The sequence below is a fragment of the Labeo rohita genome, chromosome 7 (genome assembly GCF_022985175.1).
Source record: "Labeo rohita strain BAU-BD-2019 chromosome 7, IGBB_LRoh.1.0, whole genome shotgun sequence".
Classification (NCBI taxonomy): Eukaryota; Metazoa; Chordata; class Actinopteri; order Cypriniformes; family Cyprinidae; genus Labeo; species Labeo rohita.
The window spans coordinates 10,930,029-10,956,971 of NC_066875.1; the positions used below are offsets into that span (position 1 = coordinate 10,930,029).

Below are 26,943 nucleotides of genomic sequence, written 5' to 3' on the forward strand. Positions count from 1 at the left end.
AGTATACAAATTTTTATTTTTCTGAAAAAATGACCAATAGTTTCGCTAGATAAGACACTTCTTCCTCAGCTGGGATCATTTAGAGCCTTTTGAAGCTGCATTTAAACTACATTTTGGAAGTTCAAAATCAGGGGCACAATCGAAGTCCATTACACAAAGAAAAATCCTGAAATGTTTTCCTCAAAAAACATAATTTCTTCAAAACTGAAGACAGAAAGACATGAACATCTTGGATGCTAAGGGGGTGAGTAAATTATTTGTAAATTGTTGTTCTGGAAGTGGAGTTCTCCTTTAACCACCAAGCAAATGCATAAGACCCTGCAGGCCTGCTGGCCACAAACAATTAATTCCATTTGACCTCATTAATTACCTGTCCGGATAAAGTAGAAAGAAACAAACACAAAGAGCACACATCCAAGCGGCACTCAAAAAAGAAAGAAAACATAAGATAAATAAGAAATGCAGTACTGAAAGCTTAAGACATTTTAGTCACCTCAGTTTAAGTGGTAGCGCTTTTGTTACGGGGCAGCGCTTTTGTTACGTCTCCATCTGCATAACTTTATTAGAGCGTGACAGAGAAATTGACATAAAACAGGCACGGTCAGACATTGGCAAACTGGTATGTAAGAGCAAGGGAAAAGAGTAATCGGTAAACAGGCGAGGGTCAATCCACGGTGAACGTAATCCAAGGGGCTAGACAAGAAGGGGTAATCCAATAAGACAGGGTTGAGTTCCAAAGGGCAGGCAGCTAAATAGACTAAACGATATAACAAGGCTAGAAAACAAGACAAGGATTAACTGACTAGAAACACCATAGAACTAGGCTAAGGATGGACAAGGTGCCTCCGTAAAGATGCTAAACACAATACAATACTCTGCGAATAGTGAGAGGAAGTACAAGGCTTATATAGAGTCTCTGATTGGATGCAGGTGATTAGCGCAATGGCTGATGGGGAACATAGTCCGGGGTGTGGTGCAACAGTCAGTGTAATGTGAATGTCAATGGAGTGAGAGGGCGATATCTGGTGGTGAGCAGACCGAAGGCCAGAATCATGACAGCTTTCCACTTACCGAAGGCATGTTGAACAGTACAAATTATTGAAATGTATCATGCTTAGTGATCGTTCAATCAACGACAGAAAGACACTAAAACAGCTTGTGAACACATAACACTGTATTTACATCATTAAAGTCATTCAGTGTCCATAGCTGAGTAGTTCACAAGAGAAATAAACAATAGGGTGGAGCATTTTGCTTGTAGTGATGTATTATTTAATGTATCTTTGTATGAATTTCACTTATTTTTGTTTAATACGTACAATTCTAAGAAAATGGTTACAAAGGTAAGGTCAGGTTAGGGTAGGGCATGTGGGGCCTCAGGTTTTGACTTTGAAATCTCACATCACTTCGATCTTCACTAAACCGGTTCGAAATACTTTATAATAGGACAACACAAAATTCAGTCTATTCGCTGCCATCGTCCTCCTGACACATACTATCTTTGGTCGTGGACTCACGGTCATGGCTTGCTGGTTTGTGTTAAGAAAGACAAGTGTGTCAACATAAGAAGGAGGCAGGCAGTCTTGTTATTTGTCTTGTGATAGTGTTGCAGCCAAGGGAAAAATGCTTTCACTGGTGGTAGGGACACCAAGATATGATTGGCAAAAATTCTGATTGGATTATCCTAAAAAATGTACTAAGAATGCTCCCTTTGTTCCCTTAGTTCATCATCTAGCGATCTCAAAAAGTTTGATGAAGCTCCATACACTGCACAATAAATTTCTTATTTACATTGTGTCTACCCTTGTTTTTATAACAATTTATTTGTGAGCTTGCAGAACTCAGCACAGGACAAAAACAGCGTTTTAATGGTTGAGCATATTCTAACTTAAACAACTCAAGAAATCAACAGATATGTCTGTGATTGGCTACATTTCTCAATGCTGCAAAACACATTGCAAAGAAAACTCTGACACTCATAAGAGTGCAAACACCAAACACCCACTACTGGATTGTTTGCTAAATCTGTTGGTGCCAATATCATAATATAACAACTTATGTTGCTCTTGCTTTCATTTTAGCACCCCTTAGCACCCCTCTAGTACCGGGCCTGCTGGAGACAAATGGTACTGACTATATGCCTTATAGTTAATGCATGTTTGAGTACTCCCTAGCTTCTTGCAGCGCAGACTAGGGGAACTATCCAACTAGTCTATGTACAGTAATTCTTAGAGTGATAGACATTTATAGCAGATGCAGAAAAAGCAGAAGAAGAAGAAAAAGAAATACATCACAGCACAATCTTCCACTCTCTACAATTTGAAAACTTACATTGTCAGTGCATTAAGTTGTATTTAAGCCAGAATAACCTTTAATCCTCTCCACCTCCATACATGTCTGCCAGCTTCTTGAAGCGTGGACCCCACTCATTGAGAACGTCGTAGTCTAGGTCCTGTCCTGAGCTGGAAGAGTTGAGGGAACTGAGTGAACCCGCATCTGAGCCCTGTCCTTCATAGTCAAATACCAGGAGGGTATCGTAGGGGGGTGCTGTGGGGTCAGTATCTGCAGTCTTCAGATTCTGTGGTACAAAGAGTTGTGTTTTTGTCAAGTGTAAAACTTTTTCCTGATTGTGGCCAGGTGATTGGTCAAGGTTTTAAAGTTTATTTGTGTGCATTAAATGTAAGTAAAATGCATTTTCTTTCTTTTTTTATTGGATCTCCATCTCTCATTCTCTAGATTTTCTAGATCAGCTTATGTGAACTGGATCTGGTTTTGGTGTTAAATATTCCCCTGGGTAAAATTCCCAGGTAGGCCTAGTCTGCATTTTTGTCTACAACATGTTTTGTTCTCACCATGCCACAAAGAACTGATGTTCTTGGTAGGGCTGTCAGATTAACATGTCAATTAATTAGTCATGAAAAAATAAGGCTATTAAAATATTTTAACGTAGTTAACCCATTGGCCCTGCCCCCAGACCTGTGCATCATCTTATATTTAATACAGTTGACTGTTGACAAATTTGATGCAGCGCAACAACTCCATAAATGCAGGTATGCCCTAAAATGATAAGATATTGGTTGAAAAAAATTGTGTATTGTATGTGTTTTGTCTCATATTTATATTTCTGTCATGACAACTCTCAGACAGATTGGCATGGTAATGCACATGACTATGTTATGTATTTGGTCTTGATGGAATAGATCTGCTACGCTACTGCCAATACATCCACAACATGTTGCTGTGAGCATGTAAGAAATACTGCTGCTGCACATATAACATATATGAATAACCCCCATTTAGCATACAGGAATCACCCCATAGCAGACCTATACAGGTGGAGCTGGGGAAGGTGGAGGATTTCTGAAGCATGCTGCAAAACTTACAGCTACCACTAGTCATATATTTGAATGATGAGCAATTATCTCATTGGCTACTGATACAGAAGAGAACCAATCAGCTGTGCCATGTGATAATGATGTCATTAGGTCAGATTGAGTTAGACCTATCAGGACTGCGCCATCTAGAGTTTCATGCCAGAACTCGGTATATATCACATATCATACATTATCACACAGGCAGCAAGAGCAATAGGCCTATGACACAAGTGCTGATTTTGTCCCGATCTATCACAAGCTTAAATGTGATTTTATACAACAGTTCAGTAAATAAGATGGTAATATTGTGTTATTTATTTATTTATTTAAGTCAAGTCGAGCTTTATTGTCATTCTGCTACATGTGTGGACATACAGTGGAATGAAATGTTGTGTCTCGCAGGACCACGGTGCTACATAAATAAACATAAATATAAACATACATATACTAGACATAGAAACAATTTTTTTAACCTACACATTTAACTATACATATACTATAAATAATTGACTGTACATACACATAACCTAAGACAGACTATACAAGTACTTTACATAATAACTGTGTATGATAATGTGCAGAAGAGGTATTTAAAGGTTAAGAAGCAAATAGTGCAATATCATTTGTGGTGCACTGAAAAGTAAACATTTGTTAAGTCCTTATTAGGTCCTTGTAACATGGGTTGTTAATAAGAAAGTGTCTGGTGCATATAGAGATGAAACAATGCGTTACTACAGGTGGTTTGTCCAGCCCACTCACCTGTGTGTAGCACACTCAAAATTACACCGTGTTTAGAATTTTTCAACAGTTTACATTGTGGATAAGATTTCAGAGGGGGGTGAGGTGGTTGGAATTTAGGCCTCTCACAGCCTGGGGGAAAAAGCTGTTGAGCAGTCTTGCAGAGCGGACTCTGATGCACCTGTAGCGTCTTTCTGATGGCAGGAGCTGGAAGAGATGATGGAAGGGATGGGTGGGGTCCTTCACAATACTGGTGGCTTTAGCGGAGCATCGTGCAAGGAAAATGTCCAGAAGGGGGGGAGAGGGGTACCAATGATCTTTGCAGCTGTGTTCACTGTCCATTGCAGGGTCTTGCAGTCAGCAGCACTGCAGTTCCCGTACCAGACAGTGATGCAGCTGGTCAGCACACTCTCAGTGGTTCCCCTGTAGAATGTGGTGAGAATGGGTGGAGGGAGACTTGCCCTTTTCAGCCAGGAGAGAAAGTGTAGGCGCTGTTGTGCCTTCTTGGAGAGTGACATGGTGTTGGTGGTTCAGGTGAGATCCTCTGTGATGTGCACCCCCAGGAATTTAGTGCTGCTGACTCTCTCCACAGCCGAGCTGTCAATGGTCAGTGGGGGGTGGTCAACAGGGTGGACCTCCTGAAGTCCATCACAACCTCCTTTGTCTTACTCACATTGAGGGACAGGTTTTTTCAGCCAGTTGTGCCACTTCCTCTCTATAGGGTGTTTCATCATTCTTGCTGATGAGACCTACTACTGTTGTGTCATCAGCAAACTTGATGATGTGGTTGGAGCTGAACTTGGCAGGGCAGTTGTGGCAGCAGCGTGAAGAGCAGCGGGCTGAGCACACAGATGCCCCAAATGTGCTCAGTGTGGTAGTGCTGGAGGTGTTGCAGCCGACACGGACTGACTGTGGTCTTCCAGTTAAAAAGTCCAAGATCCAATTGCAAAGGGAGAAGGAGCCCAGAAGGTTTAGTTTGTTGATGAGCTGTTGTGGGATTATTGTATTGAATGCTGAAGATATCTGTTTGGACATCTGTCATCTGTACAGCACAGTCTCTCAGTATGCGGCCAGGTATGTTGTCAAGACCCGCAGCCTTGCATGGGTTAACCCTGGATAGAGTCTTCCTTACATCGGCTGGAGACAAACAGAGTTCCAGGTTGTTGGGAGGTGTGGGCTTTTGTGCAGGTGTGTCATTCTGCATTTCAAACGTGCGTAGAACTCATTGAGTGCGTCTGGGAGGGTTGCGTCGTCATCGCAGGCCTGTGGCAGGGGCATGTAATCAGTGATGATCTGAATGGCTTGACACAGACTCTGTGTGTCTTTGCTGTCAGTTGCTTGATGCCATGGGACAGATTGGCTCTTGCTGTTTTTAAGGCTGCCTTGTCTCCTGATCTGAATGCATCATCTCTGGTCTTTAGCAGCCAACGAACCTCTGCTGTCATCCACAGCTTCTGGTTTGCCCTTGTGGTGATGGTCTTGGTGACTGTCACATCATCAATACACTTTTTGATGTAAGCAGTCACAGTTTCAGTGTACTCATGCAGGTCTGTGTGGTTGTTGTAGGTGGCCACCTCTTTGAACATGTTCCAGTCTGTGTACTGAAAGCAGTCCTGTAGTATTGAGGTGGTATCATCTGGCCATACTGTGATCTGTTTTTGAACCGGTTTGGCAAGTTTGAGAAGTGGTCTGTATGCTGGAATTATCATAACAGAGATGTGGTCCGAGTAACCAAGGTGGGCACGGGGTTCAGCTTTGTATGCATTTTTTTCTGTTGTGTAAACCAGCTCCAGAGTGTTGTTTCCCCTTGTTGCAAAGTTCACATGTTGGTAGAACTTTGGCAAAACTGACTTTAAGTTTGCGTGGTTGAAGTTGCCAGCAATGATGAAAAAGCTGTAGGCGTTATTTGTTTGTTGTTCACTGATGGCGCTGTACAGCCCACGAAGCGTGTCCTTAGCGCTTGTACACGGTGGAATATAAACCGCGACAATAACAATGGCCGTGAACTCCCACGGCAGAATGGCTGACACTTCACAATCATAAACTCCACCAGTGATAAACAATGTTTTGTCACTACCACAGCATTGTTACACCATCCCTTGTTGATATAAACACCCATTCCTCCCCGTGAGTCTTACCAGACAGTGCTGTATCTCTGTCCGCTCGGTAGCAGGTTATCCCGTGCATCTGAATGGTGGAGTCTGGAATGTTGTTGTTTAGCCATGTTTCAGCAAAAACAAACACACAACAATCCCTTGCCTCATGCAGTGTAGAGGGACTGAGTTGAACTGAGTCCAGTTTATTTTCCAGCGAGCGAACATTAGAAAGTATGAGTCTTGGAAGAGCTGGTTAGCTTTTAGCCTAGCTCGTATGCCTCCGTGCTTGCCACGCTTCTGTCCCCTCTCACACCGCTGGCGCCGCCGCTTTGTGTGGGTAGCGCCACACTTCAGTCCCATCACACACTGCCGGCGCTGCCGCTTTGTGTGGGTAACGTCAGTAGACGAGGCTGTGGTCTCGGGGTTCGGCTTTAGCAGTAAGCAAAGGCCTTGGAGCTTCTCAATGGGCGCTGGTGCGAATTGGTGGTTGTATGCACTGCCGATTTCCAAAATGTTTTGGTCATCATAAATGTATTTTGGAGTGATTTCCTTATGAATAAGTGATAAAAAGACACTATTTTGAGATGAACAGACGACATTTAAGGACATAAAGGCACCATTTTTGGAACCCACGTCTGACCACGCCACCATATTGGGAAGATGATTTGATTTTAAACACAATATTATGTGTTTTTGCTCAGTTTTGCAGAAAACATATTACCTTTAAAGCCATAGCAGAATTGTTGTACTTCTTCGAGCAACACAGCAGTTTAGTTTCTGAATGAATCCGCGATTTGAATGAATTGTGTGAATCAATGATTCAAAGGCCCATTCATAAAGAGAGACATTTACTTAATTCCTGAATAAATCAGCCATTTGAACGAATCGAATCAAACAAGTTAATGACTCATAAAGACATTTATTGCCACCTGCTGGCAGATTTGGTTCCTTATTTAGTTTCATTTCATTAAAAATGTAAAAAAAAAAAAAATAAAATAATAATAATAATAATAATAATCAAAGGGATAGTTCACCCCCCAAAAATGTAATTCTGTCATCATTTACTCACCCTCATATTATTTCAAACCTTTCTTTTGTGGAACATAAAAGAAGGTATTTTGATGACTTGGTAACAAAGCTGTTTTGGTTACTATGACTTTCATTATATGAATAAAAAATACTGAGATGTTTCTCAAACTATCTTCTTTTATGTTCCATAGTTTACGTTAGGCTGTTGCAGCCTAAATGTTTATGTCTAATAAATTTTATGTTAAATCAAATAAAATAGCCTATTTTTATCTAAAGCTACAATTTGCAATGTCTACTTTATACTTTCTCATTTAACACAAAAATAGCTTTAAATAATATTTTGTGGGTTTTTTTACAGTCAAATTTAATTTGCGATTAATATGATTAATTAATCGACACATCATGTAATTAATTAGATTAAAATTTGAAACGGCTGACAGCCCTAGTTCATTGTACAACTAATATATGACTTACACATCCAATGAATGTGGTGATCTCCTTAGGGTTGGTTGGTCGTGGTCTATACTGAGGTGCAGGCAAGAAAATAGGAGCCACATCGTTTCTGAACACTTCAGGTCTATTGTCCAGGCCTTGATGCAACACATTCAAATCATAGTTCTGTGTAAAAAATGTGGATTATATAAATAACAAGCAACCACAAAAAGGACACACTACACTGTAGTAACTGTTGTTGATATGCACTTGTCTTAAGGAATCTAACAAACTTTAAAACAGTAGCATCAAATCACAAAAAGATGTGAGTATTTGCTATTTATAACATGAATACTAACGAATCCAAATCTTAAAAAATGAAAGTCTTGAAGTCATTAAAAAAAAAAAAACATTTAAATATTAAACCTAACCTGATCATCTTCTCCACCACCTTCCTCATTATAACAGCAGACATCGTCTCTTACATCGTCTTCCTTAGGAATGAGTAGTATTTTTATACTACTGCTTTTCCTCCTCATGAACAGCAGAAGTAGAAGAAGCACTGTGGTAAAAATAAACATTTACTCACTAACAAAAAAAAAAAAGACACACAATTATAGGATTAAAAAAATTATGCAAAAGTAATAAAAGTTAATTAATACACTTAAAGTGTTTAAAGGGCTCATATCAAAGACAAAAAGGAAATCCTCCCCAGCCCAGACATTAATGGATACCACCTGACATCATCTGCAATGTTTACTTAAGCAAACAAAAAGAAGAAAGTGCATCTATTTCTCCACTTCCATGTACAGGAAATGATCCTTGAGGTTAGAATAGCAAGATAATCCATTAATTAGTGACCTGTTTGTGCATTATCTACTGGGAAGGGAAAGAACATTATCCTACAACTGAGTCCTACAATGGATGACTGAATATGGACAACTGGCTCTTGCCCTGTGAGAACCAATTGTTGATGCCCAGTCACCTCATCTTTGAGGCATATCTTTTTAGTAGCATATTCATGTTACCTAATTACAAGCAGTGTTGGGGAAAGTTACATTTTTAAAAATGTAAAAAAAAAATGTAAAATGTAAAAACGTTTTATGGAAAGTAATGTGTTACGTTACTTTTGCGTTACTTTTTAAAACTGGTCAGAGCTTGCTTCTTTGTTTTTAATATAACTGTATATATATATATATAATTATAATAATATAATATAATATAAAATTTTACTGTAGGTTTGACTGTTCATTAGGACTATCCTGTCTCCTGAGCTTAAGCTTTGCACCCTCAGACACTGCAGAGAATCAGCTGTATAGAAGCCTGAACCTAGAGAACTATAAGCTTCACCTCAATGTCATGTCAAAAATCAGGTGACATTTTAGGTCTAGTTCTGTTTTTCTAGTCCATCTTTAAGCCCTTATAAAAGTCTGTATGCTTATAGTTTACCTTTTGTTTACTTGTTAAACAGACTCACTCCACACTGAGACCATAAATTGACATGTTCTGATCAATATGAAGCAGCAAATCCATTCCAGAATTTGTGCTTTATAGTGCACTAATTAGGTAGTGATAGAAGTATCCAAGTCACCTAACATTCCTTGTACATAGCCTATTTTTATATCGAACTAAGCTGTAGAGAGTGTCTTCACATTTATAACGAAGGTTATAAGACACTGTCAGCTGCACTGGATGTGGCAGCAACTCATAACTAAGCACTCATTTTATGTACATAAAGCTTTTTTTACCTTTGTGTATTGCGGCAAAAACCCCTTGTTTAATACTAAAGGTCAAAGGTCACATCTGTGTTTTGAAGAAACCTTAAATAGTTTTAATGTTACAGATGTGTAGGATATGGCCCCTTTATTCACTTTAAATGCAAATTACATACACAGCAGAGTCAAGATGGCTGCCAGGATTCCTGTATATAGTGGGATCTCTGCAGTCTTTCCACCGCATCTAAATTCATCTCCTTTGCAGTCACACACAGTTGCTTGAATGGAGTTGTTCCGATACAAGCCTTCGTTATCATAAACCCTTAGGACAACATTGTATTCACCCTGCTCCAACACAGAATTAAGCGTCAGCAGAATCCCAGTTTCTATAATAGGCAAAAAATAGGTTAGTATAAACACCAAAACTTAAATTTGATTATAAGTAGTTTATATTTTTCCAGTATACATTATCCTTACTTGTTTCATCCATCCTGGCATTCCAGTTTTTCTTTGTGTCTCCTTGGAGCTCAACACTGAAGGGAGCACCATAAAGAGGTCCGTCTTTGTCAGTTATAGAGAGAATCACTGTGGCCTCTTGATTACAAATCTTTATACTTCCTTCGTTAATAACTGGAGCATTGTCATTTACATCCTCCAATTTAATTTCCAAGGTTCCTGTACCCGTTGCTGGATTTTCATCTGCATGTAATCACAAACTTATTGAAAAAAGCTATGCTAGCAAGAATTCTCCTTTTAAAAAGAAACACAAATTACCATCATCCAGGGCCAAGATGATGGCTCTGTATGTGCCATTTTTGACTCTGTCAGATTCTCTATCCATAATACTCTTGACTTTAATCATTCCAGTGTCTTGATTTACACTTAGCCAGCCAGCAGGATCGTTGCCAATTTTATACCTGGGAGGAACCAAAATGTATAATACCAGAATGTGTATATTCATAACATATGTGTTAACACACATAATTACCAGCAATCAGTCGATCAAACTATCAGTCTATCTATCTATCTATCTATCTATCTATCGCTATACTATAGTAAGTACAAGTAACATGTATCTATGCCACAGAACAAATTTTTACCAGATACACTACTCTTGAAAAGTTTAAGAAACTTATCATTTTATTCAGCAAAGGCTTCAAAATGACATTTACAGTAAAGACATTTATAATGTTACAAAATATTTCTATTTCAAATAAATTATGTTTTCCAGATTTTCTCTTAATTAAAAAATCCTAAAAAAAGAGACACTGTAAATGAGGTTACCATACAATTAGGCTTTAAGCAACACAACAATTTTTAACTGTGATAATAATAAAGGTTTCTTGAGTACTGCTGATACTAGTGAACTGAGGATAAGGGGCAGTCAGATGCTTTAATGTCTTCAATGCACATTCACACCTAAATCATTTGAAAATTAGAATAAGTCTTAAAAAAAAAAAAAAAATGAATTTATGTACAGTAAACATTTCTTACGTTATCTTCTGGGATTTTCCAGTGTCTGGATCAGTGGCTGCATAAGTAACCAATTCAGTATCAACGGGTGAATCTTCAGGTTTGACAATAACCTTCTCCTCTGGATTAAACTGAGGAGGTTCATTCACATCTTCTACATTCACTGTGACTGTGGCAGTGGAAGTGGGCAAAGAACCGACAAAAGGATCATCGTTCTCAACAATCACAGACAGAACGTATTGCTTGTTCTTCTCAAAGTCCAGAGGCTAAATAGAAAAGAAAGCATATTTTACCAAGTTCTGTCATTACAACTAATTGCCTAGACAAATATATGAGCAACACACAGTACCTTTACAGTGGTGATAATGCCCTCCAGCTCGGTGGGTCCAGTACTGACACTGAAAAATCCACCCTTGTCACCACTAATAATACGATACTTGGTGGACCAGGCAGATGATCCAACTTCATCTCCATCAGTAACCGTAAGTTTAGCCACTGTAGCCCCTACTTTATTCTCTGGGATGGATACGATGTGCTAAAACATAAAATGAATGATTTTATGCTGTACTGAAATGTTTAAAAATATTTATACTGTAGAATAGCACTGAAAACTCAACAAAAACATCCAGATGTTTGTATGCATTACCGAGGTTTGCTCAAACTGAGGTGGGTTATCATTGCTGTCAGTAATCGTAATAACAGCTGTGCCAGTGGTTGACAAACCATTTCCTTGCAGGTCAGCAGCCACAATTAACAAAGTATATCTGGGCCATTGCTAAAAAAAGGAAGATTACTGATGAGTTTGTTTACATGAAGTCATTTTATCATTACTTTAAGATTCATCAAATGTCAGTTCTCACCTCTCTGTCCATGCCTAATTCTTGCACACGAATGGTTCCAGTTGAAATGTCGATATTAAACATGTTTGGTTTTGGAAGTTGCGGCACTTGGCTGACAATTGTGTAAGTGACTATACCATTGTATGTATTTGGGTCATCTGCATCAGTGGCTGTGACCGTCATAAACTCATTGCCTTTGATGAGAGAATAATGATTTAGTTCCCTTTCTGTCATCCACTCCAACGTTGTGTCAAATATACAATACTAGGGGTCGCTCTTGGGAGCCCAAACACCTCTGACAACATTGAGAAAAAGCCAATGAAATTGGGTGTGCAGAATTTGCAAAGCTAGCCATGCCCCGGACATCCGGATACAAATAGGCCAGCGTGGCATATGCTCACTTGTCCCACCTGATGGGACTGCTTGAGGCTCCCGTCCAGAGCCTGTAAGTTCATAGCGAAGGCTTACATGGCTTCTGGACAAGCTGTGTCCGCCCTGCACACCATGGCAATCCTGCAGGTCTACCAAGCCACAGCTGGCCCAATGGTCTACGCAAGTATGCCTTTCCCCAAGTGAGCCTCATTGCATAGACAAGACATCTGGCACCTGCACCCAGATCTCTGGAACCTCCATCTATGGTCCCTGGACACAACCAAGAGGACTTCAGAGACCTTGCAGGCCAGAACCCCCTCCACTAGGCAGCTGTATGACCTGAAATGGCACATTTTTGTAAACTGGTGTTCTTCCTAAGAGAAGGACCCACGGAGATGTGGCATCAAATCAGTGCTATCCTTCCTCCAAGCAGGCCTGAGTAGGCACCTTTCTGCTTCAGCACTCAAGGTCCAGGTGGCAGCAATATCGGCAAACCATGACTTGGTAGAAGGCAGATTGGTGGGAAGCTTGATTTGGTTATCTCCTCTTGAGATCTATCTGTGGGATATCTTGGGAGCCCCTTCAGTTAGTCAATCTCAGTGCCCTCTCAATGAAGACGGCCCTCCTGACTGCGTTTACCTCTGTCAAAAAAGTGGGAGATCTTCAAGCACTCTCCATCAACGTTTCGTGCCTGAAATTCAGGCCGGCAGACTCTCACATTGTCTTGAGACCTAGGCCTGTATACGTGCCCAAGGTACCCACCACCGTTTAGAGATCAGTTGGTGACCTTGCAAGCTATCCCTTTCTAGGAAGGGGACCCCAACCTATCCCTATTATGCCCAGTCCGTGCCCTGTGCATTTATATTGAACATACTCAGAGTTTTAGATGTTCTGAACAGCTCTTCTGTCTGTTTTAGAGAGGACAGCAGAAGGGGAATGTTGTCTCCAAGCAAAAGATCTCCCACTGGATTGTGAATGTGATCCGAATGGCCTACCAGGCCGGAGGCCTACCCTGCCGGCTGGGAGTGAGAGCCCACTCGACCAGGGGAGTCGCTGCCTCAGCAGCTTTGGGGAATGGGGCCTCTCTAACAGACATTTGTAGAGCTGCAGGTTGGGCTACACCTAACACATTCGCCAGGTTTTATAATCTGCGAATGGAACCAGTGTCTTCAAGAGTCCTAAACGCAAGCTCTGTGACTCAGGAGACTGGTATGGTATAGAGCTTGCTATAGCGCTTCCCACCTAGGGCGATTACGCTTCTTCAGTTCAGTAGGTTTCCTCAGGTGAACTCTGAACTACTCCTTCTATCACTCTAGCACATTACACGTAGTTAAGTTCAACGGAGGAACTTGTTATTAGAACCCATTACAAGGTAGGTTGCCTCATGTGAACTCTTTTACTGGGTTGGTTCTCCACATGTGCGCATGCTCCTCATGCGGCCCCATGTGTGTATTTTCCATCTTATATTCCCTAAGATGCAATGTTTTCCCTGAGACAGGCTCTGTCTCTAGGTTCTGTCTCCGGCTGAAAGACCTCTGCCTTATGGCGGCTCTCTAGCTGAAAGAGCAGGTCAAGTTCTTGAGCGTTGGAAGGTCACGAAGAGGTGAGGTGCATTTATGTCTCATTTATGTCTACCGAGTGGTAAGGGTCAGTACAGTACAGTATGGTAGGATTCGGGACCGAACACATTGATCAAGCTTGCGTTTCCACCGCCAACGGTGCCCTTACTTGACAGGCGTGGTGTATGGCGTAGTGTAGTGGTCAACATGAAGTGCGACAATAGTACTACGGTAAAGTTCTAAATAAATATATAAAGTTAAACATAACTTTGTGCTCAGCCAAAATGATATGACCAGGAACAAATAATAGATTCACGAGACCAGCGACTGCCTGTTAGATATTCCCCAAACAAATTGTATCTCATGTTTAATCACTTACAAAGATATCAGAGCCAGTGGCAAATGTCAGCCAATAGGCTGCAGACATGCACCTGCACTCTCAGACACCTGCACTTCCGGAAGTGACGTCATTTGCAATCTATTTTATTTTTTACTTTATTTTATATCTATCTATCTATCTATCTATATATATATATATATATACATACATATATATATATGCAATCCACACAAATCGTGCGTGTTGCCAGAGAATATGAAGTCTCTCGTTAAGCGTTTTCCTCCCGCAGAAAACCATTAACACTTAATATGGCTTAATGTATTAAGATGCAATTAAAAGATCAAATTCGATATACAGTTTATTAATATAATGTATATGTAGGCTATATAGTGTTTTCCTTCGCAAAACGTGGCATAATGTGGCATAACGGATTAAGATGATAAAGACTAAACTCAGTATGCTCCTATTCATTATTAAAACAACTACACATAAGCAGGTAAGCTCAGAATAAATGCAACGCCGCGTACATTCGCGTTTTCCCATAAAGAATAATCTCTACAGCTCTTTTATATCGTCTTTTTGTTTATATTGGTTTTCTACGGGAGGGAAACGCCTATTTAACGCACTGCGTTCTGGGCACGTCTGCTTGCCTATACAGAGTTGGTCCTTTTAATATCACATAATGCCTTTCTTATAGCGCATTCATATCTGCTGGTATATCGTTTGACAACAGTAAGGTTTATATTGAATTTGGTCTTTATCATCTTAGTCCGTTTTGCCACATTAAGCGTTTGCTGGGCAAGTATAAAAGTGAAAGTTTGTGCATTGTGTTCATGACCACATGCTTGCCTTGAAGTACATTAAATTAATAAACTATATTACAAATTTGATTGTTTAATGGCACTTAATGTATCTTAATACAGCCTAATGTATCTTAATACATTAAGCCATATCAAGTGTTAATGGTTTTCTACGGGAGGAAAAAGCTTAACAAGAGACTTTGTGTTCATATCCTGCTGTTCTGTGGCCACGGATTTGCGGGTCTTGTTTTTATCTCCTACAGATGACTTGCAGGACCCTGCACATTATGCTATTAAATTAGTTTTAATCGTTTAAGGACCACAGCGTCTTGTCTCTTTTGGCAACACACACCATTTGTGTGGATGCAAGTGACGTCGCAGGTAGCAGAGAGTGCAAGTGGCAATTGCGAGTGACATTGTAATTTAGTTTCTTTTTTCTTGTCTTCACCATCTGGCTACTGTTGTAAAATGTTGAGAGATTCAATAAAAAAAACAACAATAAATAAATAAAATAAAGTAAAAATATAATAGACTGCAAATGACATCACTTCTGGAAGTGCAGTTGTCTGAGAGTGCAGGTCTGAGAGTGCAGGTGCATGTCTGCAGCCAGACCCTTCTCAATGTCAGACGGACTAGCCGAGTGAAGGCTGCTCTAGGTGGATACATGAGCACTGAGAGCCCAGTGACTGCCTGGAGCTTGTGTCTCCGAAATCGGCATAGCAGTACTGTACTGAACCGTACCTCTCGATGGAAACGAGCCATTATTCTAACATGTTGGCTTGTTGATATCTGCACCCTCATACACTCGTGATGCAGTCCGACAGTTGTGGCGTTTAGTATAGGGACCCCTACTGTCGTATACTCAACACAATGTTGGAGTGAACGGCAGAAAGGGAATGTCTCGGCTACGTATGTTAACCCTCATTCCCTGATGTAGGGAACAGAGACGTTGTGTCCTTCATGCCACAACTCCAGACTGCCTCTGAGTGGGTTGAGATGCTTCTCGACTCCTCAGAACAAAACAAGTGATCAGATGCCACGCTGGTCTGTTTATACTTGGATGTCTGGGGCGTGGCCAGCTATGCAAATTCTACATTTCACTGGCCTTTTCTCAATGTTGTCAGAGGTGTTTGGGCTCTCAAGAATGCCCCCTAGTGTCGTACACTCGACACAATGTCTCCGTTCCCTCCATGAGGGAACAAAATGTATTGTTTCAGAGAATCATTAAAATTAATGTTAAAATACATTTATTCTAATGGTTGACTGGTCAATTTGCCTACCTTTTGAAGCAGTTTCTGAAACTTGTCCATTAAAAGGATTTTCAGTAAACACTGGCTTGTTATCATTCTGGTCAGTTACAATAATAGTGAGGTCTGTGGGTATAGCCTTTTTTCCCCCATCTTCTGAAATAGCATGAGCCTTTAGCTAAAGACATAAGATGCAACATGGATGTTAAATGCAAAATTCTAATAATATCCTAAGTGAAATGCTTTATCTGTTTGCTTTATTACTCATTTAATAAATAAAGTTGACATATTGAAATACAAAATGACTTTTGAATGAATTTACGGTTTTATCGATTAACAGAGGCACTAGGAAGTTTCTTAATTTTCAGTATTTCTGCATAAACTAAATTGTTCAGAATTGAGTCCTTCATATTGTTTCACTGATTTATTGAGCAGAATAATCCAGGACTAAATATTTTTGTTGGAGAAGGTATGTGAACCTCATCACTTCATTTAAAGGGGTACTATATATATTTTTTGCATCTTCTTTTAGTGTGTAATGTTGCTGGTTGTGCATCTGCAACAGTAAACCAACAGCAAACCGCTTACCAACAGTAAATTTCCTATTCAAAATACACTAAAACTAACAAAACACTTCATAATGTCTCACAATCAACTGATTCTTCCAGAACACTAATAAAAGTGATCACCCAACAAGCAGACAACACACAGGAGTTTCAACAATTCAGCACTTAATTGTAAAACAGTTCTAAAATGATCACTGTTATAAAACATCCACTTACCTCGTATGATTTCTTTGTTTCTCTATCCAGTGGCTGAGTCACAAAGAGATTCCCTGACCTTTTGTCAATTTGGAAAATTCCTACAGGTGGCTGATCTGCCCCTTCACCTGTGATACTGTATTGTATCTGATGATCAGGTACACCTTCTAATTTTGCCTTTAACTAAATACAGAAATAAAGCATATATAGACCTGTATTGATCATACAAACCTTCACATATTGATGTAATTTATAATCATCATTTCATTACTTTTACACACCGGGAACAGTGTTTTGGGGAAAGGACCTCTCTCGTTCTCAGGTATATTATAAGGAGGAATAACCCACTCTCTCTTTCTTCTCCTTTGACCTGCTGAAGAGCCTGGAATCTCCACAACCAGAAGACCAGCTGTTTCCAACTGTAAAATTAAAAGGTTTAACTGACACGTACTGCTTGTAAAACTACACAGAACACTGTATCAGTCCTTCATATTATTTAATTCTAGCTTCTTCTGGATTCTCTGAGTGACCAAGACTACATTTTAAAATTAACCATCTCTACTTAATAAAAAATTTAGTTTGCAGCCTCACTTTGTGTGTGTAAATAATATAGGTAAAAGAAACTGTGTGAAAGGCCCAGCAGAGGTCAGGCTTGTACTGCATTACACAGCAGGAAGGTGCACATACCTCTGAAGCTGCATTCACTGCAGAATCCATGTGATTGTCCTCATGCCTGTAGACATGCTCAGCTCTCATGCTTCCATTATGGCTACTGAAAATTACTGTCAGAAAGTCGTAATAAAACAGGACAAGAAGCAGGTCTTTATACAATGGGTTTTAAACTAATTCAAACTAGAGTCAATTTGTTTTTTTTTACAATGACAATTGTTGAGTTTAACTGAAATTGACAAGACTTACTGCATTCAGGGCAACAACATTTATTTATTTATGTTTTGGGTGATCAACTTAAAAACTTGTTAATGCTACAAATATCTTTGTAGTTCTTCAAGCTCAGTGTGCTTTGTTGGTTAAACATAATTTCAAGTTGTCATAACTCAAAAAGATTAATGCAAACAGCTGTTATTTATTTATTTATTTATTTACTTGTTTACATATTTATTTAAAGCCAACACATTATTTTTTAGTGTAATAAAATTACACAGTTTTCCAACCGCTTGGAAAACTGTGCTAAGGCGAGTCTGAGGAGACAGAAAAGAGGAGGGTGAGGTAAAATCCATAGACTTTTGCCTCAGTTGGAAAAAAAAATAGCCATTTGCCCTCACAACTGGTTCAGGAACAGAGAATATGGTCAGAAACCTTTACAGAAGTGGACTTCAGACAATTCTGTAAAACTGAATTTGCACTTCTTCTCATCTTTTTGCAACATGTCCTATTGCTCTACTCCTGTTACAGTTTTTCTCAGTCGATTTGACACATTTCTCCAATGCAGTGTACTTGTTCTCAAAACAATTAGCATAGTCATCCAAACACAAAATTTTCTTAACCAAACAGTTCAACTTTACTGCAGAATGAAGCACTGTATTTTTTTCTAATAATGCATTTATTAATAAATGTTAATAAATATTTATAAATATTAACATCAAATCTACAATCTATTGATTATAAAACACATTCAGATGTAGATGCACAAAAATGTTAATGAAAATACATGTTTATTGCAATTCCTTAACAGGGAGATTTGTTTTATATATATTGTGTATATCTAAACGCAATAAAATTGTTATCCAGCACCTGCCATCACCCATGAGAAAAAAGTAATTGCCCCTTTAAACTTAAAATCCGTTTGTGCCACCTTAAGCAACAACAACTGCAATCTTTCTGATAACTTTTCAGGATAACTCATGTATACAGCAAACACACACAAACACACACATGTGTGTGTATGTATAGTGGTGGCCAAAATTATTTGAACACTAGTGTTTTCACCAGCTACTATATATATATATATATATATATATAGTGAGTCAGAACCTTTCATCAAAGTTGTCCTAAAACCAAAACAATACCCATTCTTGTCTTAGGACATCTTTGATGAGCGATATACAGTAATGGCAAAATTATGTCAGAAATACACCCCTTCTCTCAGAAAATTGTTGCAGTTGCAAATGTTTTGGTACTAACATGTTTATTTATTTATTTTTTGTATTGGAACAACACAAAAAACACAGAGAAGAAAAGTCAAATCTGATACAATTCCACACAGAAACCAAAAAATACATTGGCCAAATTATTGGCACCCTTAACTTAATATTTGGTAGCACCCCCTTTGGAAAAAATACCTGAAATCAATCACTTCCTGTAATGAATTTCTTACACCTCTGTACTGGAATTTTGGACCACTCTTCTTTTGCAAACTGCTCCAGGTCATTCAGATTTGAAGGATGCCTTCTCCCAACTGCTGTTTTGAGATCTTTCCACAGGTGTTCTATGGGATTTAGATCTGGACTCATTGCTGGACTCATTTCAGAGCTCTCCAGCGCTTTGTTTGTAACCATTTCTGAGTGCATTTTAAAGTGCGTTTCGGGTCATTGTCCTGCTGGAAGACCCATGGCCTCTGGTGGAGATGCAGCTTTCTGACACTGGCCACTACGTTGCGCCTCAAAATTCTTTGGTAATCATCAGATTTCATGATACTGTTCACACAGTCAAGGCATCCAGTGCCAGAAGCAGCAAAGCAACCCCAAAACATCTTTGAACCTCCACCATGTTTGAGTGTAGGGACTGTGTTCTTTTCTTTGAAGGCCTTATTTCTTTTTCTGTAAACAGTGCCGTGATGTCCTTTACCAAAAAGCTCTACTTTTGTCTCATCTGTCCACAGTACATTCTCCCAGAAGGATTGTGGTTTTGTCACATAAGTTTTGGCAAACTCCAGTCTTGCTTTTTTTTTTATGCCTTTGTCTCAGCAGTGGTGTCCTCCTGGGCCTCCTACCATAGCGTCCCTTTTCATTCAGATGGCGACGGATAGTGCAAGCTGACACTGTTGTACCCTGTGTCTGCAGATCATCTTGAATTTGTTTGGACATTAATTGGGGTTCTTTAGCCACCATTTGAACAATCCTTTGTTGTAATTTTTCATAAATTTTGCTCTTCCGTCCATATCCAGGGAGGTTAGCTACAGTGCCATGGGCTGTACACAGGAACATTAATATCTTTCGAGATGTAGACTTGTAGCCTTAAGATTGTCCATGTTTTTCCACATTTTTTTCTCTCAAATCCACAAACAACTCTTCACACTTCTTTCTTTTCTCCATGCTCAGTGTGACACACAGCACAAAGGTTGAATCACCTTTTCTCCATTTTAACTGGTTGCAAGTGATTACTATATTGCCCACACCTGTTACCTGCCAAAGGTGTGTCTAAATACAAATTACAGGAGCATCATATGATTGGAAAGCAATTATTTCTTACAGAGAAAGAACTTTTTGAGTCCTGTGTGAAATTTGATCAAGTTTGACTTTTCTTCTCTGTTTTTTGTGTTGTTGCAGCAACTTTTTTAGCTGGTGAAAATAATAGTCTAATAATTTTGGTCACCACTGTACACACACACACACACACACACACACACGTGTATGTTTTAGCTGTATACATGAATAATCTTGAATTTTTGATCTTGCCTTTCATTCACATCTGGAAGAGAATTTCATTGCATTTATCTACACTACATATTTGCTGCGCTTGCATTGTAGAAGAAAAAACGTAAGAAGGTTGAATCCAAGCTTGACAAGCTCCTGTCTCAACATCTCCACAGGCCTCTTGCTTTGTGGCTGGTGATGTTGTTCTGGACCACCATGCCAACAATACTCCCGTTCTATTCAAAATATCCTGAATGTTCTGAACTTACATTCTGAATTTTTGGGGGGCATTCACAGTAAATAACAGAAGTTGTCCCAGGAGGACTAAAAATCCAAGTGCAGCTTTTCTAAATGAGAGGCCATGATTTTTTACATGCTCAATTAGGGTAATTCAGATTTCATTTGAAAAACTCACATAAAATCCATAATGTTTGAAAAAGTATTCATACAGTGTGTTACTGCATTAAGGTATGATGGAGGTATGACATGGCCTCTATGTTTTGTGCAAAAATCAGGAAGTATCTTGATTTCCTTTTTCAAACACAGTTTATTCCTGTGATCAAATCTACATTGTCAGCATCATTATTCCAGTCTTTAGTGTCTTTAGTAATCATTCTAATATGCTGATTTGCTGTTCAATAAACATTGTATTATTATTATTATTATTATTATTACAGTTTTTCTGAATTGCTAAAACACATTTTTTTTAAACCATCACAGATTTTCTCAAAATCTTAAACACAAATCCAAATGTTCAAAATAAATTCACAGAACCCCTGACTCTTCTGGCAAAATCAAACAATCGCTTCAAAACCATTTCACCTGTACTCAAAATCAAACAAAGCTTTCAAATCATACACATATTAGTCAATACTATACACACTACAGATCATTCATTAGACACTACATCAAAAAATGGAGAACACAGTGCCCAGTGCATGTAGAAAAAAATATTTACTGTATATAGTAATTATTTTGCAATAAAAAAAATAAAAATAAACATACACAAACTCAAAAAACATACACATACTCAAAAGAAATCACACTTACGTTTGGTGAATATACAAAAGGGTTGTCACAATTCTCAATATATTATCGAACCGTCTGGTACGACATCCATGGTTCAATACACGCTTGTGAATTGCTGTTTTTCGGTTTTGCATTTAAATAACTTTCTTGTTTTATTTCTCTCGAATTTGCTGTGTGTGTCCACGATTTCACGTGCTGAAATGAGAAAACGCTTCCCCGCTCATATTTTAAAAAAGCAACATATGCAGAGCATCTTCCATTCTAATGACAAGCAATGATAAGCCTTTCTAAATCTGTTCTCCAACAAAAGAGTTATAAAAACAAAAGTTATAAAAAACATCATTTTTAATTCACAACATCAGTTGAGTGTTTGAAATAACTTCCTTATGTAATCTGATGTGGATTCTTATCACAGAATGAGACAGACAATTCTATACTCATATTATATGTATGATGATTAGCATTGGCTTTCACAATTGCTAAAACACTAAACCCCATTCTCCAAACCAAATTCCCAAAAGCCTAAACCAATTTGTCAAATGAATCACTCTTTCTACAAAACCTTAGACAAGTTTAGGCAGTTTAGACACTGTTTGCAGATCTCATGCACTCTTCTCGCAAAACTCTAAACACACTGTCACTCACTAAGACAAAGTTTGGTCTGTGATGCACGTGTGATGCAAAACCCTAAACGTGTGATGCAAAACCCTAAAGTTAAGCATAACTGCAACAGGTCTGTCATTGTTTACACACAATAATTTTAAATTCTTCACACTTGTTTCGAAAAACTACAAATTATACAAAATATAAGCCAGTTGAAAGTGTACAGAAGGCACGGGTGCATCTTTCAATCTGAGAGGTACAGAAGAGTGTGAATACGAGTGTGGAAAAAAAAAACACTGGGCACTGTGTTCTCCATTTTTGATGTAGTGTCCAATGTTTGATTTTGCCAGAAGAGTCAGGGGTTCAGTGAATTTAGTTTGAACATTTGGATTTGTGTTTAAGGTTTTGAGAAAATTTGTGATGTTTTCAAAAAATGTGTTTTAGCATTTCAGAAAAACTGTATTAGAGAAGCTGGAACGGAACGTCATCAGTGATACTTCTTTGATGCATATGTGGATTTTCTACACGAGTGCGCCCTCTGGCGTCCAATATGAATGAAACTCATTCTATTTTGTGTAAAAATCTCTCTCAAAAGAGAAATTAAGCAGACATATACTAAACCATGATTTTTCCAATGTACAGAGGTTTACGGGAGTATTTTGTTAATTTATTGCAAAAAAACAGAAACAAAAAAAAAACAAACAAATAAAAAAAACACACACACCAAAGTGGCAAGATATCAGAACCGAACTGAACCGAGCAGAAAACCGTGATTAAAAACTGAGGATGTGTGTAAAAACTTGCATGTGTGTGTGTGTGTGTATATATGTATATATATATATATATATATATGTGTGTGTGTATGGTATGGTATGAACATGGTATGAATGAACATGTATTCTGTCTTAAAACAGGGATAGATGACTTTAAGCATGAGTCATGTAGACTGTATTCAGTCTTTTTGGACTTTAGAGATGCATTTGGAACTTTATCTCACACTGTCATGATCAGATCACTCGAGGAAATATAGCTACCTCAACTGTTCATTGATATAGTGAAAGATGTATATAGAGGCTCCTTTACTGAAGTAATCTGTGGGGAACAGCTCACTCACCCAACATCACTTCAGACAGGCATTAAAACTGGCTGCCCTTGGAGTGCAATTAATTTTAGAATTGCTATTAACCAGTGGTTAAAGTGGATGTGTCAATACGCTCCCACTGGTGTGACATCTCCTATCCCAGTACAGGGCTATGCAGATGATGTCCAGATGGCCTCCAGAGAAGAAAGCGTAATTACAGTTTTTGCCCGTTGCTTGAACACTATAGACCCATGCTTAGACTAAAGTAACACAACTTGAAGCTTTTGTTACCATACCTCAAACACATGTACCCATACCTTAAACAAAAGTGCTGCTTTGCACTCTAGTTGCAATTATGCAACACACTTACTCCTTTATGCAACACACATGGTCCTGCATACTACACTCTATTTCATACATAAGACACTTCGTTCAAAAATGAAATCTCAGGGTGCCATTTGGAAAACACATGTATCCAAAATACAAAACACATTGGGTAATTGCAACCACTCACACACCTGAAGGCACTTACTTGCAAAACTGAACACCAATTAGCCAACTACAAAAAGCCCTCAGTTTAGCCTTTTTTAAGAACTTTGCAAGCATGGATGGAGGGAGAGCAAGAGGAAGAGGAACAGGAGGAGGAGGAGGAGGAGGAGGAGGAGGAGGAGGAGGAGGAGGAGGAGGAGGAGGAGGAGGAGGAGGAGGAGGAGGAGGAGGTCGAGGTCGAAGAGGCCATGCACGGACCCATATTTCTGATGATATAAGAGCAACTTTGGTGGACCATGTCATCAACCATGGCCTGACTATGAGGGAAGCTGGGCAGAGAGTCCACCCACATCTAAGCCGCTTCACAGTGGCATCTGTAATAAGAACATTCCGACTAGAAAACAGGTATGTCTTCACCTCTCTACCTTCTACTCTACTCAGATGGTTTTTATAGCACTGTTCTACAGTATATCACATTACCATATTAAGTGTACAGGGTATTGCAGGGTGCTAATGCTCCTTTTGCAGCCAAAGTGGTAGTTTTTGTGAAACATACCATGATTACTTATATTGAAGTACAGTGTTGTACAGTGGATGATACAGTATATACAGTAAAGTACTGTAAGAAAAATCAGCAAACCGATGACAATATGTGGTTGTATTTCTCTAGAATGACTCGAAGACCTTCTGGGGGAGGACGCCAACGCCTGTCCACACAACAGCAGGAACTTGCCGTTGTGGACCTAGTGAGGGCAGACAATGCCATCCGTCTCCACCAGCTACGACAGAAAATACTTGCAGACAGGCAAGTGTTCAACAACATAAACCATGTGAGCATCACCACCATCAGACGCATCTTGGGAAAACACAGCATCACCATGAAGCAGCTCTACAGAGTCCCATTTGAGAGGAACAGTGACAGGGTCAAAGGACTTCGAACTGAATATGTACGGGTAAGTGTAACTGTCCTTTACATTTACAATACAGTATTGGTGAAATCCAGTAGCAGCTGAATATGTACCATATCAGTACCACATGGATCCATTCTGAGAGCTACACAGGTACCTGTGTGATGGGGTGAGGGTTCTGTATGTGTAGCACTGTAGTACAGTAATATGTTCTCTTTTTTTTTTTACAGAGAATCTTGGCCATGGATGGAGCTGCACAGCCTCATGAATTCATTTTCATTGATGAAGCTGGATTCGACCTGAGCAAAACAAGACGACGGGGTCGTAATGTAATTGGCCAAAGGGCAATTGTGCACGTCCCAGGGCAGCGCGGGGGAAATATCACATTGTGTGCCGCCATAAGCCTTCGAGGGCTTCTGCATCATCATGCAAAACTAGGTCCATACAATAGCCAACATATACTCACATTTCTAGATGCTCTCCATAATATAGTTGTACAGAACAGACCAGATCAGCCCAGGTTTGTGGTGATATGGGATAATGTCAGTTTCCATCGGGCTGCTCTGGTCCAGGCCTGGTTCACCAACCACAATCAATTTGAAGTGGTATACTTGCCCCCTTACTCACCATTTTTAAACCCTATAGAGGAATTTTTTTCGGCTTGGAGATGACGTGTATATGACCGCCAACCACATGCCCGCATGCCTCTTCTGCAGGCAATGGAACAGGCCTGCGGCGACATTCAGGTGACAGCAATCCATGGATGGTTTCGACATGCAAGAGGATATTTTCCCCGGTGCCTAGCGGGAGAAGATATTGCTTGCGATGTCAATGAGGTCCTGTGGCCAGACCCCAACAGACGGCGGGATCCATGAGCCCATGTATGCACAATTGTGATGATTTTTTGTGTTTACAGTATAGTGTTTTTTCTATTACTGTATTATGTTTTTTTTTTTTTTTTAGCTTTATCTGAATTCATGGTACTGCAATGTACAGTGCTGCAATGTACAATATTGAGTAGGCCTATTTGCTTTTTTGGTTGTTTGAAAATGTGTCTCCTGAAAATATGCCTTCTGAATAAACAATGAAAATCAAAGACTGCAGTGTTTTATATAAAGTAGACTAGTGTGTTCCCCCTGATCTGAAAGTGTTTGTATATGATGCAAGTATATGTCATTTTGTCAACAGAGTTACATTTTGACAAAGGAATTTTAGGTTTTGATAGCAGAGTTTAGGTTTTGAGAGTAGAGTTTCAATTTGGCACAGATGTGAATGGTATATTTCCCAGTGTTGTGTCATGTTTACTTGTGTTTAGAGTTTTGGCACAATGAGCGAAGTTTTGCAAAATGTGTTCAAGCAACGGGCAAAAACTGTAAAAATATGCTGGTCAGAACAGATGCTTTTCTGAAATGGTCAGGTCTGGAGATTAAGGACAAAAAATCTGCTGTACTGTATGAGAGGAGGAGTGGAGGGAATAGGTGGTACCGTTCAAAATCTGATAAATGTCCAGTGTTCACACCCAGCAAGCAATAGTCGTCATTTCAACGTCTAGTTTAACTATAGACCCGATATAGTCCGGCTATTTGTAACCCACTTCTAGACCAAATAATCTTGAATTTAGTTACATGTCATTTTTTGGCAAAATACTTGTGAGATATATGATATTTCATCATGTAAGCAAAGTCAACAGCGTTTACAAGGTGTTTGGTTTTATTTCTATATTTCTATATATTTATATATATATATATTTCAGTCTATTCTAGGGCTATGTTTAGACGTCTATTAAATTTTCACTGACAGCCCAATGACAACCTTATTTTAGCCTAGACGTCTAGGCTGTGTTTCAACGGCTAATATACGTTTTGCTTGCTGGGCAGTAGCAACAAAACCTATACGGGTATATTCTCTTCATGAGACATACACTTATCTTGGACATAAAATTAATATTGCAGGAGAATGGAAAGAGCAAGTTAACATCATTTTGTTAGAGTTCATATCTAATCTGGACTTGATTGACAAATGTCCACTTCCACTGACTATGAAGTTGGAGGCTGTTAGACAGGTGGCACTGTCTAAAGTACAACATCTGTTCTCTAATGTTCATATCCAACAGAAAGTGCTGAGCGAAATGAACAACAAAACGGTGAGCTTAGTGCGAAAGTGGTTTGGACTAAATACACATAGTACTCATGATATTATTTTTCACCCCTGAAGGGAAGGAGGGTTGGGGGTACCAAATGTGACATGGATTTATACCAGTATGCGGATTTCTCACCTTCTGAACATGCTGAATAATGATGACAAAGATGTTAGGGAGTTGGCTCGATCCTCCCTGTTTCTGGATCTAAGGAGATGCAAGGTGCCATTGACCAAGGAGTCAGAGTCCCACTTCCTTGGTTTTAAAAGAAAACCCAGTGGGAAACTTGACACTCATTCTGTTGGTTTTGGTGTCTGGTCAGATTGGC

The 26,943-nt window shown here is 39.2% G+C and overlaps 1 protein-coding gene across 1 annotated transcript in view; it reads right to left on the minus strand.

The window, feature by feature from the left end:
- Window positions 1-275: 275 nt before the first annotated feature.
- cdh31 (cadherin 31) overlaps window positions 276-26,943 on the minus strand; it is a 33,951-nt gene continuing 7,283 nt past the window's right edge. Inside the window, exons 3-16 of the mRNA XM_051113848.1 lie at window positions 17,463-17,557; window positions 17,057-17,194; window positions 16,797-16,958; window positions 16,048-16,192; window positions 11,718-11,890; window positions 11,504-11,632; window positions 11,207-11,392; window positions 10,879-11,123; window positions 10,159-10,301; window positions 9,862-10,083; window positions 9,561-9,770; window positions 8,101-8,231; window positions 7,712-7,855; window positions 276-2,578 (exon numbers count right to left, since the gene is read on the minus strand). Coding sequence (XP_050969805.1) covers window positions 2,372-2,578; window positions 7,712-7,855; window positions 8,101-8,231; window positions 9,561-9,770; window positions 9,862-10,083; window positions 10,159-10,301; window positions 10,879-11,123; window positions 11,207-11,392; window positions 11,504-11,632; window positions 11,718-11,890; window positions 16,048-16,192; window positions 16,797-16,958; window positions 17,057-17,194; window positions 17,463-17,557 — 2,330 coding nt within the window. The 3' untranslated portion in view covers window positions 276-2,371. The remainder of the gene's footprint in view (window positions 2,579-7,711; window positions 7,856-8,100; window positions 8,232-9,560; window positions 9,771-9,861; window positions 10,084-10,158; window positions 10,302-10,878; window positions 11,124-11,206; window positions 11,393-11,503; window positions 11,633-11,717; window positions 11,891-16,047; window positions 16,193-16,796; window positions 16,959-17,056; window positions 17,195-17,462; window positions 17,558-26,943) is intronic.